Below are 18,580 nucleotides of genomic sequence, written 5' to 3'. Positions count from 1 at the left end.
ACACAGCCTCCTTTGCATGCACGCATGCATGCACATACACGTGCAGACACAGACACACACACACACAGAGTATAGTATAGACACACACTTCACAGCAGAGATAAATGACCATGAGAACAACAAAAAAGTGATAAAAACATAGGCAGCTGCCTGGAAATTAAGCCCTTTTTCCTCCTTCCTATTGATGAGTTGGTCTCCTGCATATGCGCCCCAGTAGTTAGTGATCATTTGTTGTTCTGAGGCAGGAAAAGGATAATTACCTCTCTGAGCAATTCTGAAGGGACTGACATGCCCTTTAGACTTTGCTATGAACACTGTGGCTTCATAGAATGCTCAGAGAATCATTCAGAGCTCCCTCGCCTTTGTATTGTAGAACAGATTTTGTTAGAGGGAACATAAGAATGCCAGCAGTCTAGAGTACATTAAACCCACGGGTGTTCACAAATATGAGACACTACTGTCTATCAACTCTTTCCATTTGCACACAACTGCAACTGCATTAAAATTTCAATTCCATTATGCTGGCAGACAGGGGAGACAGTGAGATATGCATTACTTTTTTTGTTTCACAGTAGGTGTCAGATTCAACGTTTCCTCCCCCATAGAAAAGAAAGATGTGACTCGCATTTTGAGAGGAGGAGCTAGCCTATAATTTCAATCTTTGAAGGAAAAAAAACTGTACATGTTCATCATTCCACACACATGGCTGCAAAGATGTATGACCTCCCTGTGTCGATTCCAATTCGTGCCATCAGAAGAAGAAAAAAAAACGTAGCAGATCGACAGCGCATGTGAATCGGTTTTGAGGTGAAAGCTGATTGACGCCTCTCTGTCCCTTGTAAAAAGAGAGAAAGAGAATCATTTTTAATCAAAACCACTTCCATCGATGCAATGATCCTTAAATGTGACCTGAGGGCAAGAGCACTGTCAAGACAAGTGGGGAATTATCCGGCGAGAGGGGTCTCTTCTTTGTGAACTTTTAGCACATCGTTTCCACAGCTCTGTAAAAGATAAACTGCAACCTGTTTTCAAGCCCAAGCCTCACAGACTCCTGAGTAATGATCATGCCACTGCACCAAGTGTTTAATAGTATTTCATTTATTATAGCTTCTGATCCATTTACTCCTGGTCGTTGTCTGCTTTGTGAACATTGCAACTCTCACTTTCTCTCTTTCACTAGCTCTCTCTCTCACTCACTCACTCACTCTACCCCCTCCCTCCTCCCCACCACCAACCCTGTCACCACAAAACTGCAATTTGTTCTGACAAACCTTAAACTGTTCCCACATGTATAGCTGCTGACCCCTCAGGACCTGTAATCTCAGAGAAATCTTTCCAGGGAACACGCGCAGACATTATAGCACCAGTGGATAAAATACTCATATCAAGCTGAAAAGATGAGGCTCTGTCACCAACCGTGTCATCAGCTTGGCACCGAACCCCCCTCCCAATAGGCCACGTCCCATTTTGCAGCAAGCACATTGCTTGTCCAACCTTTTGTACCCTGTGGTATACCTGATCGTATTCCCTATGACGCAGAGAGGAGCACCAGGCCTGCAGGCGACGATGGCCTCATCCCGACACCTTCTTGCTGCCTCCACCAGCCTCCTGCCGCGCTCATCCACTTTGCCAATGAGGAACGTCTCTGAGGTGTCACCATGGTAACCCTCCAAGTATACCTACGGGAGGACAGGAGGGGACTGTTGGTCACAGCGTGTTTTGCCAGAGGCGAAATGAAACCAACAGAAAAAAAATCCCCTCAAAGTAATGAACCAGTACAGATCTAACTTATCTACAGCAGCAATCATGTATAATTAAAAAGTCTCTTTAAACAGTAGTACAAACCAGACGTTGAGTAAGAATAGTTGGCTTTCTTACAGTCACCATAGCACCTTAGTCTTGAAAACTGTTACAGTCAAGATTCTAGTTACACAATGCTACTTGTAATTATAAGCCATACCCTAATTGCAAGTGCTGAATAGTGTATATTCATATGTATTATACTTCTGTACATCTTTATTTATAAACCCAATTTTTCTTTTCTGTAAATTTTCTCCAATCTGAATTGCATGTGCTGCTGGCACAGTCAGATTGAAGGCACCTGAGTGAGTAGAGGAGGTTGCTGGTGTCCAATGGGGCAGGGCTAAACCCACCCTTTCCAGGGTATGATACAGCCAAATATGCAACACTTTGTGGATCTGCAAGCCAAAGTAAACACAAAAACAGCCTGGATCTAATGATCTAATCTAATGACCATGGGGTGCATTCATAGACTGAAACCTGGCATCTTTACATGATGATACACCCAACAGCCAGTAGCATCCTACAGTTCCCATGCTACTCTGACAGCTACAATATACATTTCCCCACAATTATTTAAAATAACAAATATAGTATAGAAAGATTTAAAAAATATATTAGTCATATAATTCAGCTCTATCATATAACTAAAATCACTGATTCGTAAAATCCTGAACAAAAGGTTAATACAAATAAACCTTTTCAGAACTGTAAGCATACAAAAAAAGTGTTCATAGCTGATGTTAAGGGCAAAAGCATTTAAATATATTCAGGGAACACACCCCTCCTCACCTCCTCTATACCCTTAAACATCCTTAATGTGGAATAGGGAGGGGCCCTGTTGGAAAAATGGGCTGTGATGTGTGCAGATGTCCCGTGAGGCAGGTAAGAGGTTCCCCTCTTCTTGCCTACACAGACTGCCCTCCAGACCCATAATGCCTCATTCCTCATCCACATTCCACAATGTTTCTGGGGAGCCTAGATTGGCCATCATGTCTGGCTGTATCATGTGGATCAAGCTCTCAGAGAGGAGCACACTTCAGCACCATCGCTGACACTGTGACAATGAATCGAAGAGAAACGTACTTACAGTTCACTCCCTGCTGCTCAGTGTCCATTACTCAAAAAAACAAGCAACCTCACCACCAGTAAGGGGTTAAGGTAGCTGCAGCTATCTCAGAGGATGGCGCGGCCATTGTGAGTTTTTTAATGAACGTGGCCAAATGTGTCACTGCCTCGACGGAGTGACACATACAGGGCTGAGGCTGTCAATGGAGCCCCTAATGACAGAGTAAGATAATGACAGACCCTAGTCGGAATCAGCAGGAAGAGGAAGATCAATCTGTAGCGAGGGAGAGAGGGAGGGATGGGGTGGCGGAGGGGGGAGAAATGATGGGCTCCCGCTCATCTGTTTTCCCCATCTTAGCTCATCTTGCACATAACCCGTGCATCAACCTCAGCTGGCCTGCGCTGGCGGAGAGGTGGCTCTGCGTCGAGCGCACTGAGGATCAATAATCATTACACCCTGCCTGTGGCCTGATGTATGGTGGGGACACTGGCGGACATTTCATCGAGGCCTACGCATTGATCTCAGCTTCCACGTCCAGCCTTGGCTCAAAGCCAGCAGGAGCGAGTGCAGGACTGAAAGGTGGGAGGAGGGCGAGGGAGGAGAGGAAAGCCAGAATAAAAGGTCCATTCGGCTCTGGAGTAAACAGCACATCTGTCTGAATGTTTTGCTTTCCAATCTACTCATTTTCTCTGGACATTTGCAAGTGAAACAGTGGATGAAAGCTTTGTTTTTTTTTGTTTTTTAATTGTGTGTGCTTGTGTGTGCATCTGCATGTTAACATGCATCATGTGCTTGTGAGAAAGAAATACTCACTGTGACATCAATGTTGATAATATCTCCTTCTTGAAGAGGCCGACTGAAAATCCAGCACAATGAAAAATTGAAACATTCAGAGGGGAAAAAACAACAAAAAAACTTTAGTGAGAAGGAGTTTCTGAGGAAACCCACTAAAGGCAAACACATAGGGAACAAGCGGACAACATAAAATTAGCAGTAATTTGGGTTAATTTCTCCTTAACTGTCCTGCGGGAAGCAGAGTTTTTATCTTCACATCAGTCTGTGCACCAAGTGTAATCAAATAAAATATAATGGGTGCCAGAGATGTAAAAGAAAAAAACTAGTTAATCACATCACTAAGACCAGGAAATGGCATGGTATATTCCTGGCTATTTAATAGTACATAAAACTGAAATAGCTCTTTGTGAATTTAAATCGTGATGTAAATAACATTATAAAAACACTACACTACTTTCCCTACGACTGCATAATGGATGATATATATTTCTTTAGAATGCCTGGCATGTAACCAGTCATGGCAAAACACATTGTTTTCTATGGAAGCACGTTTTTTTTTGTAAATTAATTATGTTAGAAAGTTATTCTGTATGGTATCCAAATGAAATAATAAATAAAACGATTTATTTAGTCTAAATGAAATAATAAATATGCCCTTATGAAATAAATAATGATATGAATGAATTCAGCAATATATATATATATATATATATATATGCATATATAATTAATCAATACATTATTAATTATTCAATAATTCAGTGATACTCAACTCATTATTAATATATATTATTTAATCATATGAGTTTCCACCATAGCATTGTTACATTTCATTTCATTTCAGTTTCGGTTTTATTGCAAAATGGCTTTTTAAATGGCATATTTCCAAGTAGCACTTTTTTCCCTTTCTCATTTCATGTCGAACACTTTTCATTTCATAATGACACTTTTATTTCAAGGTGTCGTCATCATTCAGTCAACACCAGAGTGCAGAGATCAGACAAGATTATTGGAGGCTCACACATTCTGTCCAAAGAAACTGCGCTCAGAATACTGATCATTAGATAGCCTGATTTCTTTTTTAGTTGAAGTCTCATCCGGGCAAGTGTGTGACTTGATGGCATAGCTGAAAGTGAGAAGGCTATTTCTAGAGGCCAGCCATTTGGAAGGTAGGCTATGCCCTGGGGTGGATTTATGTACGTGCCTTCCTGGGCTTTTGCCCAAGGGACCCGGCTGCTAGAGGGCCCAGAATATATTGAGGGAATGTGTATTAATATTACTCTCAGAGTTTTTCATGTAAGCAAAGCCCCTTAACATTATCACAAAGTTGATTGAGGGGTGAGCAGCTGTCTGCCTGATGTGTGTATGTGTTTGTGTGCTTGTGTGCCAATTGTTTTTTTATAAAACCGTGTCCACAGATTTGAAACATCGGCATGATTATTTTGAGGGGTTTAGTTTCCGGAAGCGAAAACTCCATTCATTTTTAACCTTGACAGTTTAATGTGAAGCACCGTTTGGGCATTTCCCAACCTTGAAAGGTCATGAAACTGTTCTGGTTGAATCACCACCTCAAAAAATTATCAATAGCTTTGAAAAAAATGTGGTTTGTTGAAAAAAGGCAAAGGTACAAGACTGTGTACATAACAAATTTAGAAGATACTTAAACTACCAGTCCCGAAGAGCATTGCATTAGGAGTCATCCAATCACAGAACCCAATTTTCTTTTGGTCTGCCATTTTGTCAAGGCAAATTTAGTTAGACCAAACAACAAGGATGCTACCAAGATTTATTCGATGCCACAGCCGCTGGCCATAGGCTCTGGTAGAGGGTTTGAAATTAACATTTCATTCTCTGTACTTTTGGACAGATTGCTAATGAATGGTATGTCCCAGAAATTTTGGTGTGTAATCATATCTAAAGGATGTAGGTTATTTTTTTTGTGAATGTAGTCTCCGGTCTCTACCTTGACACTCGAAGAATATTCATAGTATTCATAGATCTGTAGCACATAGATTTAGTCCAGAGGTCCTCAATCTTATCCAGAAAGGGCCAGTGTGGGGTAGACTTTTGTTCCAACCAAGCAGTTACACACCTGATTCTACTAATCAAGATCCTTTGCAAAGACTCTAGTGGTTGATTAATAGAATCAGGTGTGTAACTGCTTGGTTGGAACAAAAGCCTGCACCCACACCGGCCCTTTCAGGATAAGATTGAGGACCCCTGATTTAGTCATTTAAACCAGTGGTTCTCAAACTCGGTTCTGGGGGACCCCTGTGTATGCTGGTTTTCATTCCAACCACAACAGCAGTCCCAGAATTTTAACAAGCTGTTAATTTTTCTCAATTAGGTGCTTTTCATGTTTTAGAGCTGGGGTTCCAGAAAGGGTGGGTGCACACACCTGATTCTACTAATCAATCACTAGAGTCATTGCCAAGCACTTTGATTAGTAGAATCAGGATCAGGTGTGTGCACCCACACTGGCCCTTTTTGGATAAGACTGGAGACCCCAGCTCTAAAACATGAAAAGCACCTAATTAAGAAAAATTAACAGCTTGTTAAATTCTGGGATTGCTGTTGAGGTTGGAATGAAAACCAGCATACACAGGTGTCCCCCATGACCGAGTTTGAGAACCACTGTTTAAACGACCCTGAAACGCTGGTTTTGTTAAAGGTACACAATGCAGGTTTTTTGCAGTCCATCTAAACTCTGTATTTCTCTCCTCTTCCATGCTCAGCCCTATCCACACATCCGTTGAGGATGCACCCTCGAGTGCTACAAGCAAAATGTCAAGCGAAGAGGTGAGGTGGTCAGAGATATTGAAAATCACATTTTTAGCAAAATGAATGATTCCATAAAAATGATAACAGTAATTAAGCAGTGTGATCACGATGAGTGCACCCCTTAACGTGTAAGAACATTGTATGGTACTCTGTAGTGCAGCTATTTTGTGTGTTTCCTCATTCGGTATTTAGTTATTCTGGACATTTAGTTAGAACTGGGATGTAAACAAAATCATGTGGAATAAGTAACATTAGCCGGCCATAGGTACATTATTGCTAGCTAATACAATTGTAAAGTGAATTACTTTTTCAAATAGAACATAATTGTCATTGTTCGGTGTTTCTGTTTCTCCTTTTTGTGCCGCCAGATGGCAGCACTTCAGTTTTGTATTCCTGTTTGTTCCCTCATTGGTTTCCCCTGTGTTAATTGTATTGTTTTTTTATTATTCAATCATTGTTTCTGTTCATGTCTCATTATCCCACCCCTCTCTTGTTTGATTATGTATTGAGTTCACCTGTGTCTGGTTTATTTAAGTCCTTTGTTTCCCTGACTCAGGGGCTGGTTCCTTGTGTTTCTGATTGTGTGTTTCTGCCAGAGTATCTGTATGTTTCTGCTTGCTGTTCTGCCCTGCCCGAGTTTGGCTCTGCATGTTTTTGGTTTATTTGAAGTTCTGCTTTTTGTTCTGAAGTTTTTGTATTTTTCAGACTTGCCCTGCGTGGCCTCGTTTTTGGTTTCCTGGTTTTGTTACTTGTATGAAAGTAAACTCTTCGTTTGAATTTTCCTTTTGACGTCTCCTGAGTTTTTTCCCCCACTCTGCGTTTGGGTCCTACCTACCCATTCCGTGACTATAATATGTATCAAAAAATGTTTGGGTAGAAGCAGTTCCTGGACTCAAATTGAGTTTGTTTGAGGTGCTCTTTGGATGGGATACGTATAGACATCAAAATCAAAGAAAACTCCAAGGCACCCACTTTTTTTTAACAATTAAAATGCCTTTATTGTTGTGGAATGGCCATATTAAACATGGTCATATTATTGTGGCATGCTTTAATATGACCATGCCACAATAAAGGCATTTTAATTGTTAAAAAAGAGTGCCTTTGAGTTTTCTTTGATTTTGAGAACATACTATATGTTCGTGGCTATGGATAACTGGTACTTTATGCGAATTATAGCTACCTAAATCTGACCTGTGTTCGGTTGGTCCAACATCCTTCGGTATGCAGTAATTATGCATTGTTTCAAATAAAGCTGCTGCCAAATAAAATGTAATATTACATTGTTATAATCCTTATGTATAACAAATTATTCTGTGTTTTATAATCAGTGAATGCTGATGAGGTCGAGAGTCTTTTTTTTTTTTACAACTTTGTTAGTGAAGTTGGTTCACGTAGCTAGACAGCATGCATGCTGTATCGAATTCAGTTCCCCTGATTGAAATAAATGCAGGTGAACTACCAATTCCTAAGCAGTTATGCTGAATTTCATCTGTGAATTCTGAGGACAGGGAGTCTTAGTTTGCAACATTGTGGACACTTATTAATAATTAAAATCAGAACAAAAACAATAGGGTTCCAGCAGTTCATGCTTTGACCCCTAAATATAGCTGCAAGCAGTGATACATGGGGTCCAAGCAGACAATCAGACCCAAACACCAGGGGTGGTCAAATCCATTCTTGCAAGGCTGGTGTGTACACAGGTTTTGTGTCACCAATTATACTGGAAACATTAGCTCATTACCTGAATACATTAATGTTGGTTTAACTGTAGATTCACCCATAATACAATTTTTAATTTGGGAAACAGGAATGATCTTCAACTGTTGCGTTGTCAAGAAATGCAGTTAAAATATGATTTCTGAAATAAATGCCTGGGCTAATGAAATGAGTAAAAGCAGAAGCTGGCATTAAATCCACAAACAGATGTGTCCCTCCTTGCCCACCCCTGATCAACCCCATACAAATATTGTTTTTCTCAGACCCATGTTTGCTACATATCCATACCGTTTTCCAAGTCTATAATTAAAGAAACCTCCCCTTAAACTGATTATTGGTCTCAACCATTTTCCTATCATGACCCTTGATTAACAATGCAATGAACAATTAACAAAATACTCAGTACCATCAGATATAGCCAGTTCTCCTAAATTAGGCTATTAGATGAGTAATAAAATTCTTTATATTTGCCTTGGAAACTTGTATCAACATAATTTAAAATTGTTGGTACATGTATTATTCTGCTCTCATCACACAATCATTGTATGAGTTAACAGATAGTAAACTGCTCCAATGAACTGCAAAATCAAGTTCAGGTAGGTACTTCACTGCCCTGATACTTTCTCGTAAAACTGCAGATAAATAACAGAAACAAAGTTTGTTACACACTTGTTTGTTTCTTTTTTCATTTTTTCTTATTAACTATCAACTTATTCATCATTACACTTACAGCCATATATCTCTCAAGGCAAAGTAAGAAAGCAGAGACATTAACATCAAGCGTCTTATCTTAACAACCATGCAACAATGTAAATATTTTATCCTTAAGTGTCCTTTCATAACCACAGCAACAATGGAACTAACTGCATAATGATTCACAAATACATTCAAAGGTAATAATGAAGTTAACCACAAGCGAGAGTCAGTTGCTTATGAACAGTGCAGAACATGTAGGCTACTCTTCGTTCTCTGCAATCACACTCTGAGAATATTGGTGATAAAGATCTTGAAGAACAGGTTTTGCAGCCTTTGTTGAAGGCTGTATTGAAAGCAACTGCGGTATTTAACAGAGTGGGTATCTTTTCTCATTCCTTGTTTTCCTAAATTGAATTTATCATTTAATATCCCTAACATGATGTAAATAGAAAGAAGCTATGTGTATACCTGCAAATTGATTATTATACACACTTGTTAATCAATGAAAATGAATGAAAACAGGTTGAGACTAAGGATCAGTATAAAGGGAAGGTTTCTGCCCCATCTATTTTCAGCTCAGCCACCGCCACTGTTTGAAAGCAAGTTCATTAGTGAAATCTGGTGATGTAGTGCATGGTTAGAGAAAATAATTGCAGACACTGTGGTTTGCAGGACCTGAAGTTGAGAAGCACTGATATTTCTCTGAAGTGGGCCAAAGTAAATATGGTTAAACCCATCCAAAACAATCAGATTAAAGCAGGTTTTCAGGTTGGACTCAAAACTGTTTTTTATCTGTTGATCCCAATTGTTGTGTCTTATTTGGAGTGATGTGCCCTATGGATTAATAATGTAGCAAGCAAATTAACCAAGTCTAGTTAATTAACAAAATTTTCATAATAAATGCATAAAAATAAAAATAAAATGTATGTAAGACATATTCCTCTAAGATGGCAGCATGTCAGTCTCTGTGTGTGGCAACTCAGTCTTTTATGTGATTACATTTTAAAACTACTTATGCATCCACGATTTTCTCTCCTAAGTAATGTGGAGTCCTTCATGAAAGTATTGCGATAAAACGGCACCACACTTTGATGCTGCTGGTGACCGGTGAATGTCGACTGTTTGTGTATGCCGTTCTGCCCTGCACGAAAGCTGCTGTGGCCGCCCATGCATGTTTGTGTTTGTGGTTATTGGTGAATAGCGCTACGGCCTGCTATCAGCCCTCCTCGCCTTGGATCTACCCAGCCTCCGAAGCCTCCTCATCGCTGGCGTGTCGCAGCTGACTTCATCGCTTATGCTTGACCAGTCAGCTGCCCATCGCGAGCCCGATTAAACGTTCCGGATCTTCGCCAAGCTGCGGCTCCCTCCAGCAAGCCCCCTGCTCTCACTGCCTACTGGCCAGTCGGTTGGGATTAGCTATTAACTGTCTGGGGCTAGCTGTTTGGGCTATCCAGCTGGCTAACTGCCTGGGCTAGCGGTTTGGGCTAACCTGTGCTCGACTGTGTACTGACGAGGCTAAACTTGGTAGCCTAAACCTTTGGTGCTCTTTTTGGTTTACCCCGATTCACGGGCATGAAACGTGCAATGTCGCTGCTCTTTGCTGTACTGCAGCACTAACTTTGTGCGGCATTGGTGGAAGCTCTCACGGGATCGTCAACTCCCGTGCAGTGCTCTCAAAACTGGACGCAACATCCCGGGGAACGTTGCATTTGGCTACGCGCCGGACGTAAAATCGTTGCCCCTGCCTCTGTTCTTCTCCTCTGGCTCTGTGGACTTGGTCTGTCTGATCAGCGTGATGGTTCTACAAGACAATTTTACCATTTCTATAAACTGTCTTTGCGATTTTGTAATAGAAGTTAATATCAAGAAAGAATCCCCCACTAAACCACTTATGCAAAGATGTTTAATTGTTCTGTTGATTCTGATGTCAGGGAATGTGCAACCCAGTCCAGGCCCAGATTCTGCTATAAGTTTTAACACTCCTGCCGATTTGAAATCAAGGTCTGGTCTTGGTTTCATCCATTTGAATGTATGCAGTTTGATTGCTAAAATGGATATGATTTGTATTTGGGCACACACAACTGATGCTGATGTAATAGTTTTATCTGAAACATGGCTAAGCAATTCTGTTCTGGATAAGAATATCAGCATTGATGGTTATAATATATATAGGACTGACCGACCCAAGAGGGGTGGGGGTATTGCAATTTTTATTAAAAGCAAGTTTCACGTGAATGTGCTTCTCTCTAAATCAGTGAGTAAGCAATTTGAATTTTTAGCTCTTGATCTTGAGGTTTCTAAAACTCTTGACATTACTGTTGTCGGTTGCTATAGGACACCTTCAGCTGTCAGTAGTGCACTACCTTCTTAAATGCAGCTTCTATCAGGATTAAATTTTAACAAAATTGTCATTATTGGAGATCTTAATTGGAACAACCAGCATCTGATGATTTTAAAGCTTATTGTGACTCGCTAAATCTCTTTCAGATTGTTGACAGTCCCACTAGACCTAATCTGAAATGTCCCGAAAAGTCATCTTTAATTGATCTAATCCTGACAGTGTTCCTCATAAATACACAGCTATTTCTGTATTTGCAAATTACATTAGCGACCACTGTGTCGTTGCCACAGTTAGAAATACAATAATTCCCAAAACCAAGCCATGCATCATCATAAAGCGTGACATGAAACATTTTGTGAAACAAGGGATTTTTTTATTATCTGTTTTACTTTGACTGGGAGAAAATTAACCTTATTGCTGATGTTGAAAATGCCTGGAAATTCTTTTATGATGGTTTTACTGAAATTGTTGACAAGCATGCTTTACAGAGTAAAAGGCTGAAACAATGTATGGTTCACTCCCGATCTATCTAATTTACTTCATGAGCGCAATGTGGCACGGGCTAAAGCCAGGAGATCACATCTTGATTCAGACTGGCTGTTTTTCAGGCAAATGCGCAATGCATGCACAGTTGCAATTTAAAAAGCCAAAGCTGATCATTTTCTCACCGAAACCTCAAACAATTTAAACAATCCCTTGAAATTTTGGAAGACTATTAAATCCTTAGCTGGAAATAAAAATGGTATAGAGCTTCCTCCATGCATTGTTAAGGACTCTCATAATATCTCTGATAGATACAAAATGCTTGGTTGTTTTAATGAGCATTTCATTGCCTCTGGTTCCTTGTACGATTTTCTCAACAATACTCATGAGAATTCCTCTAATGGTTGTTCTGACGGTCATGTTACCGTAAGTCAATCCTTCAGTTTTAATCCGGTTACAGTCTCAGAGGTGCACAAAGCCCTCAAACGTTTAGACACTAGAAAATCGGCAGGTCCCGATAACCTGGAGCCTTACTTTTTAAAGCTAGCGGCTGACTTTATCGCACCACCTTTGACACATCTTTTTAAACTCTCCCTAGACTCTAACGAAATTCCTCTTATATGGAAATCTGCCTTTGTTCTTCCTCTGTTAAAAGGGGGAGACCCTACAGTATTAAACAATTATAGGCCCATCTCCAAATTCTGGTTAAGGTTCTGGAATCCCTTGTGAGTGAACAGTTGAAGGAGTTTTTATTTTCAAACAACATTTTATCTGATTTTCAATCAGGTTTTAGGGAAAAACACAGCTCAGCTACAGCAGTCTTAAAAGTAGTTAATGATATAATTGAATCTTTAGATAACAAGCATCACTGTGCAGCCTTTTTCATTGACTTATCTAAGGCTTTTGATACTGTGGATCATGCAATATTGAAGCAAAGACTTATCAGTGTAGGACTGTCAGAGCAAACTGTCTGTTGGTTTGAAAATTATCAGGCAGATCTCAGTGTGTGAAGGCTGAAGGTATCACTTCTAGCTCCCTTAGTGTCTCCAATGGTATGCCCCAGGGATCGGTCCTGGGACCATTACTATTCACTATATAAATCAACAGGCTTGATTGAAATGTTTCAAATGCAAATTTCCACTTTTATGCCGATGATACTGCTCTGCTTCTACAGTAATCCAGGCTCTTTGTCAGCTACAACTTGTTTTTAATACTGTACAACTCACCCTTTGTGATTTAAAACTTGTTTTGGATGCTGAAGAAACAAAACTCATGATGTTTTGTAATGCAAAGAAAAAGCCACTGAATGTTCCATCTATCACCACTATTCAGGGCAATGAGATTGAGTCTGTATCTCTGTACAAATATCTAGGAATCGTAACTGATGACTCTCTCTTAAGCCTCACATTCAGCAACTGGTGAAAAAACTGAAGTTGAAATTGGGTTTCTATTTTAGAAACAAGTCTTGCTTTTCCTTCAAGGCTAAAAGGAGACTTGCTGCCACTTTTGTGTCTGTACTGGATTACGGCGGTTATATACAGTGAGCACCATAATTCATTGGACAGTGACACATTTTTTGTTATTTTGGTTCTGTATTCTAGCACTTTGAGTTTGAAAGGACAATGACAATGAGGTTGAAGTGCAGACTGTCAGCTTTAATTTGAGGGCATTTTCATCTCTATCGGAATGAATTATGGTGCTCACTGTACATGCATGCATCTTTGCAATGCCTGCATGCATTGGATACTGTCTACCGATCAACACCATTAAAATTTTGTTTTACTCAGACTGATATGTCTTAAAAATTAATTAAAGTTGCAATCCTATAAACCATGTCTATATATATATATATATATATATATATGGGTCAATGAGAGATAATGACTTTTAAGGTCATCACAATGTTACCTATACAATTATGCGGTTTGATCCATTAAAATAATTGTAGCGTTTTAAAACAATAATAATTAAATTTTAAAACAAGATTAAAAAATGAACCATCCTAGAAGAATCATTTGGTGCAACCGTCTGTATTTTTTAAAGAATTTACGTGCATTTCCCAAACAACGCTGTTAAAAAATTACTGTCCACTTTCTGATTCCTTTATTACATATTTGTCATGAATTATTTCAGATCTTTTGACAAAATGTAATATTAGACAAAGGGAAACTGAGTAAACACAGAACACATTTTAAAAATGTTTTATTTCATTTATTTAATAAAAAGTTATCAAACACTTATACCACCCATGAGGAAAAGTAATTTCCCTTAATTTCTCAATTTGTTTTGAACCCAATAGAGATGCTGTGGTAGAACCTGAAATGAAGAGTTCCTACTCAATTTGTCTGAATTTGAATTTGTCTAAAAATCCCCCACAGTGATGTGAAAGATTGATATAAATAGGAGTCATTTTGGAGTCATTTGGTTGCAGTTATTGCTGCTAAAGGTAGTACAACCAGTTATTACGTTTATGGGGGTAATTACTTTTTCACATGGGTGATATGGGTTTTTGATAACTTTTTTCATTAAATAGATAAAAAAAAATTTTTAATATATTTTTTATTACTCAGGTTCCCTTTGTATAATATTACATTTTTGTTTAAAGATCTGAAACCATTCAGTCTGACAAATATGCAATACAGGAAATCAGGATGAGGCAAATGTTTTTTCGTGGCACTGTTAATAAAAAAGTTAAATATTAATAGATGTAGTTTGTCTGTAATGTATAACACTGAAGATATTATAATTGTAGTACCATGGATATCAGTGTTGAGCTTTTCCCAGGATGGCTCTTTTACCATGGTGATTTTCACACTTTCTCGGTTTTATGTGCTATTTGCACAAGAGGCATTGAAGAAACACAATGAGTGAAGTATTAAATATGTCCGTTCTGTATTTTTGGAGAAATATGCGTTTTAAATTTATCTTCCTATTTTCAGCCGGTTGAGAAAGTTGTCAACTTGATGCGTCACGAACACAGTAACCACTCCCCTTTCCACGCCCCGTAAACCCAAGGATAACTCGAGACCCATAGGTTGCGCTGCTGGCTTACGGGCAAGACAATGCAAATATTTGACTAACGTTAGGTTCACTTAAATTAGAGTGCCTTTCAAGGACTATTAGATTATTTCTGGTTATATTCATTTAGCTAGCTAGCTAGCTAGCAAACGTTAGCTAGCTAGCTAGCTAGCAAACGTTAGCTAGCTAGGTAGTTTGCTTTCATAAGGCAATGTTATCGATAACGTTAGCTAGCTAGTTTGCTTTTATGAGGACGTTATAGTTGTGCTTTCATCTTAACTTGGCTAGCTAGATAGCAAAAATTATAATTGGATATAAGTCAACGTCCTTACCTTAGCTATCTATCGATACTTGATATACTACTAAGCTAGCTAACTTGTGAAAAGTCTCCCAAAAAGAGCGCTTATCATGGGGGTAGCGATGGTAACGAGGCACGGTCTGTCAATCATAGCTAACTGACAGTTCTCATTACCACGCCCAGACGGTTTGGGTGAACTTTTATAGTGGGAAATTTTGCACAACCTTTCATTAAACATTCATGTAGTGAAATGAAAATCACTTAAAATTGAAACAAAATGCTTTCATCTCTTTCACACAGTTTATTGATGAACTACAGTCATACCCAGCAAAATAATATTATCATATTTCAGAATTCATTATAGTGGTTTTACCAAATAACTAATTGAACCAACATTGGCCTGGTATAGTTTTTGAGCACACACACATAATAAAAACACTTGAAGTAGAAGTAAACAATGTAATGTTTAATTTTAAGCACTGAAACATTTCCTAGATCTTAAAACAAACTTTTGAAAGCATTACAATAACTGAGGTTAGAACTATTCAAACATAGAAAAAAGCAGGTATACTTCAGGTATACTTTCTTCTTGGAATTTCATTCCATTTATTTTTCATTGTAAAACACCAAATAATAGGCTGAATGAATTGCCTTCCGTTTCCAATAACCATAAATGAACATTTATGAATAGCAAACAATTAATTTCATATCATGCTTGAAGGATATTCAAATTCCCAAATAATAATTTCATGAGAGCCCAGACAGCAATAAGTCATGGCAAAGAGACACTCATTGGCACTACCATTTGTTAGCCTGTGTTTTTAGTAACGAAAGTGTCGCAGTCTTTGCTGCAAAGTTTGGCAAACGGGAAGTAAGGGGCTCTGGCTCGCTAATTGTAGTTTCGATGTCTTCTATGAAGAAGAATGTAATGTCTGGTGCAAATCAATCAAATTGTCAGGGAGGAGATTTCTTTTAAGTGTTTGAACATAACATGCTGTGCACTGGACTTCTATGGTTCTTTCAGATGTGCATGTGCTCTTATTTTTTTGTTCCTTTTAATTTTGTGCCTCAGTTGGTAATGATATGTGTGTAGCACTGACTATGCCAGTTGCGTATTATTTGAAATGGCATGTGGGTGCGGTGGAGGTGCCTCTACATTGAGTGTAGCCCAGGGGCCCATGGCGTTCAAAATCTGGCCCTGGCTACGCCTTCACCTCAGGCACAAAGACGACTATAACAGCAGCCACTCAGTTAGCCCAAGCCCAAAAGCCCCTGTTCAAAGTAGGTAAACAGCGTAGATAGCTAGCTAGCCCACATTAGTTGTCAGCATTTATGTTTGTATAGTACATACAGGGCAGTGTTTTTGGTATATTCCAGGAAGATCAAGATAAAATACTATTTTGTGCCTTGACAACGATATTTAGCTGCATTGCACAGCATTGTTATCACATGGAGAACATGAAGTTACCTAATCAAGTTAGATTTATGCTTCTTGTGGAAGTTGGCGTGGGCTAGATCCCCTGTCAGCAATTATCTAATTGTGCCTCTCACCAGCTAGCTTCCTCATGACAATATTTTCAGTTGATTCAGCTTATTTGAAGTCACACAAAATTTCAATAACTCCAATGCTAATTAAATTACGTCCTGAGATATCAACTGTAATGACAAAGTTAGCTGACAAGACAAAACTTTCTTCTACATTTTGAAGTATTTCAAACAAATCTTCCATACGGCTCAAAATAGCATTGGCTGTTACTGTAAGTCCCGTCTATCAGTTTGATTGGCTAAAGCAGTAGAAATGGTGTAAGAGATATATGAATCAGTCCACTTATTCCAAAAATCAATTATCTATCTGTGGTAGATGGATAAGGTGCATGATTATCACCATGTTGCCTAAAGATTCAACACATTATTTGTCCAACAAAGCAGCAGTGACCAAGCCAAGTGGGGCTTTGCAATCAGTCAATTCAGAACTGCCTGCATCTTCTGCTGCTCAAATTTGGACACATCATCAGTGATCCTCAGATGCACATTGCAAACTTAGCTGATCCAGTATTCTGGAATTCAGCAATGAACTGTCCTTTTACCCACTGCATCAGATTGGCAATGTCACGTATGCACAATCCTGTCAATAAATAATTCTCCAAGGTCTCCACAATCATAAAATGAGATGAGTATGCAACCCCTAGTGGAACCGAGACTTTGTGGACCAAATTGTGAGCCAATGCCTTTCGTAGCCTAACAAAAGGTGGGGGAGCAAGGAAAGTACAATCAATTTATGCTGCAGAACTACGACAACAGCCATCTCTGTGCTCTTACCAGGGGAACAGTACGCAGGCATCGGAAATTCCATTTTTTCGTGATTTTATTCCCTCAGAGCATATAGGCTCCTTCACCCAGCTTCACCCAGGCCCCCATGACTCCCCGCCTGACCTTTGGGGGACCTTGCTACACCCAGGCTACCTCAACTCCCCGCCCGACCTTAGGGGGACCCAGCTACACCCAGGCTCCCGTGACTCCCTGCCCGATCTTTGGGGGACCCTGCTACACCCAGGCTCCCGTGACTCCCTGCCTGATCTTTAGGGGACCCGGCTACACCCAGGCTCCTGTGAAGCCCCGCCCGACCCCTGGGAAGACAGGAATCACCCAGGCTCCCGTGATGCCCCACCAAACCTTTGGGGGACCCTGCTTTCACCCATAAAGGTGAAAAATAAAAAATAAAAATAAAATAAAAATGCCACTCAAAAATCATATTCAGTCATAGCAACAAGATAAACCTGACAACAGCCCTAAGATATGCCAATACAACAGTAAAAACGCTGCTCACTGAATAACGAGTAAACGAGACAAAGTTTTAAAAAACGATACCATGTCATTCTACAGTCAATATCTGGGACTAAATATTGAATAAATACATAACCTTACCATTGGTTTTACGCGTAGAGATGTCCCTTTTGAGATTGAGTGGTCATATATTGTTTTGGACAATCCATTTGTGAAATATACGCGCATTTGTGATGCTTGGGTACCTTTGTTCCAAAATAGCTGTGCATAATACCACGCGTGTAGTTTACGGCGTTGTCGCCCTTTTTAGTACAGTCTGGATTGATTGACAATTCATTTATTCAGTAGGTGAGTGTATAAGCTTTCTAACGATGTATAACATGTCTAATTTTGCTTTTGGAATAGCGTTTTATAGGTCAGTGTAACCGAAAATTTTCTTATCATCGCATTCAATTACGCATTCACTCTGTGGTAGCAGTAAAACAAAGAGGCTGCTAACAAAAGGTTGTCAACGATTTTTCGTAAATTCTTGGAAAATACTATTATTATTGCGGACTTCTGAGCATAGCTAAGCCATATGTTTGCTGATAGACCTATAGCTGACATTGTTTTCTGGAGCAAAACAGAAGCGAATAGAACAGTATCATTTATTTACTGTCTCTGTCTCCATCTACAGAACATAGATAAGATTTCATTCATTGCTATGTAAGTATTACTGCTCAAAATACTTCAGTTATATACGTTATTTTTTAAATTTAGTATCTTTAAATAGGTTAGTGGTATTATATAATGTGGATAT

General features: G+C 39.3%; 1 protein-coding gene across 2 annotated transcripts in view; it reads right to left on the bottom strand.

Moving 5' to 3' along the window:
* metap1d (methionyl aminopeptidase type 1D (mitochondrial)) overlaps window positions 1–18,580 on the bottom strand; it is a 79,907-nt gene that overhangs the window by 6,561 nt on the left and 54,766 nt on the right. For both annotated transcript variants that reach the window (XM_064327187.1, XM_064327188.1), the window contains exons 5-6: window positions 3,683–3,725; window positions 1,516–1,679 (exon numbers count right to left, since the gene is read on the bottom strand). In XM_064327187.1, coding sequence (XP_064183257.1) covers window positions 1,516–1,679; window positions 3,683–3,725 — 207 coding nt within the window. The remainder of the gene's footprint in view (window positions 1–1,515; window positions 1,680–3,682; window positions 3,726–18,580) is intronic.

This window comes from Anguilla rostrata, chromosome 3 (genome assembly GCF_018555375.3).
Source record: "Anguilla rostrata isolate EN2019 chromosome 3, ASM1855537v3, whole genome shotgun sequence".
NCBI classification, from domain to species: Eukaryota; Metazoa; Chordata; class Actinopteri; order Anguilliformes; family Anguillidae; genus Anguilla; species Anguilla rostrata.
This window is presented reverse-complemented; position numbering and strand designations above follow the sequence as displayed.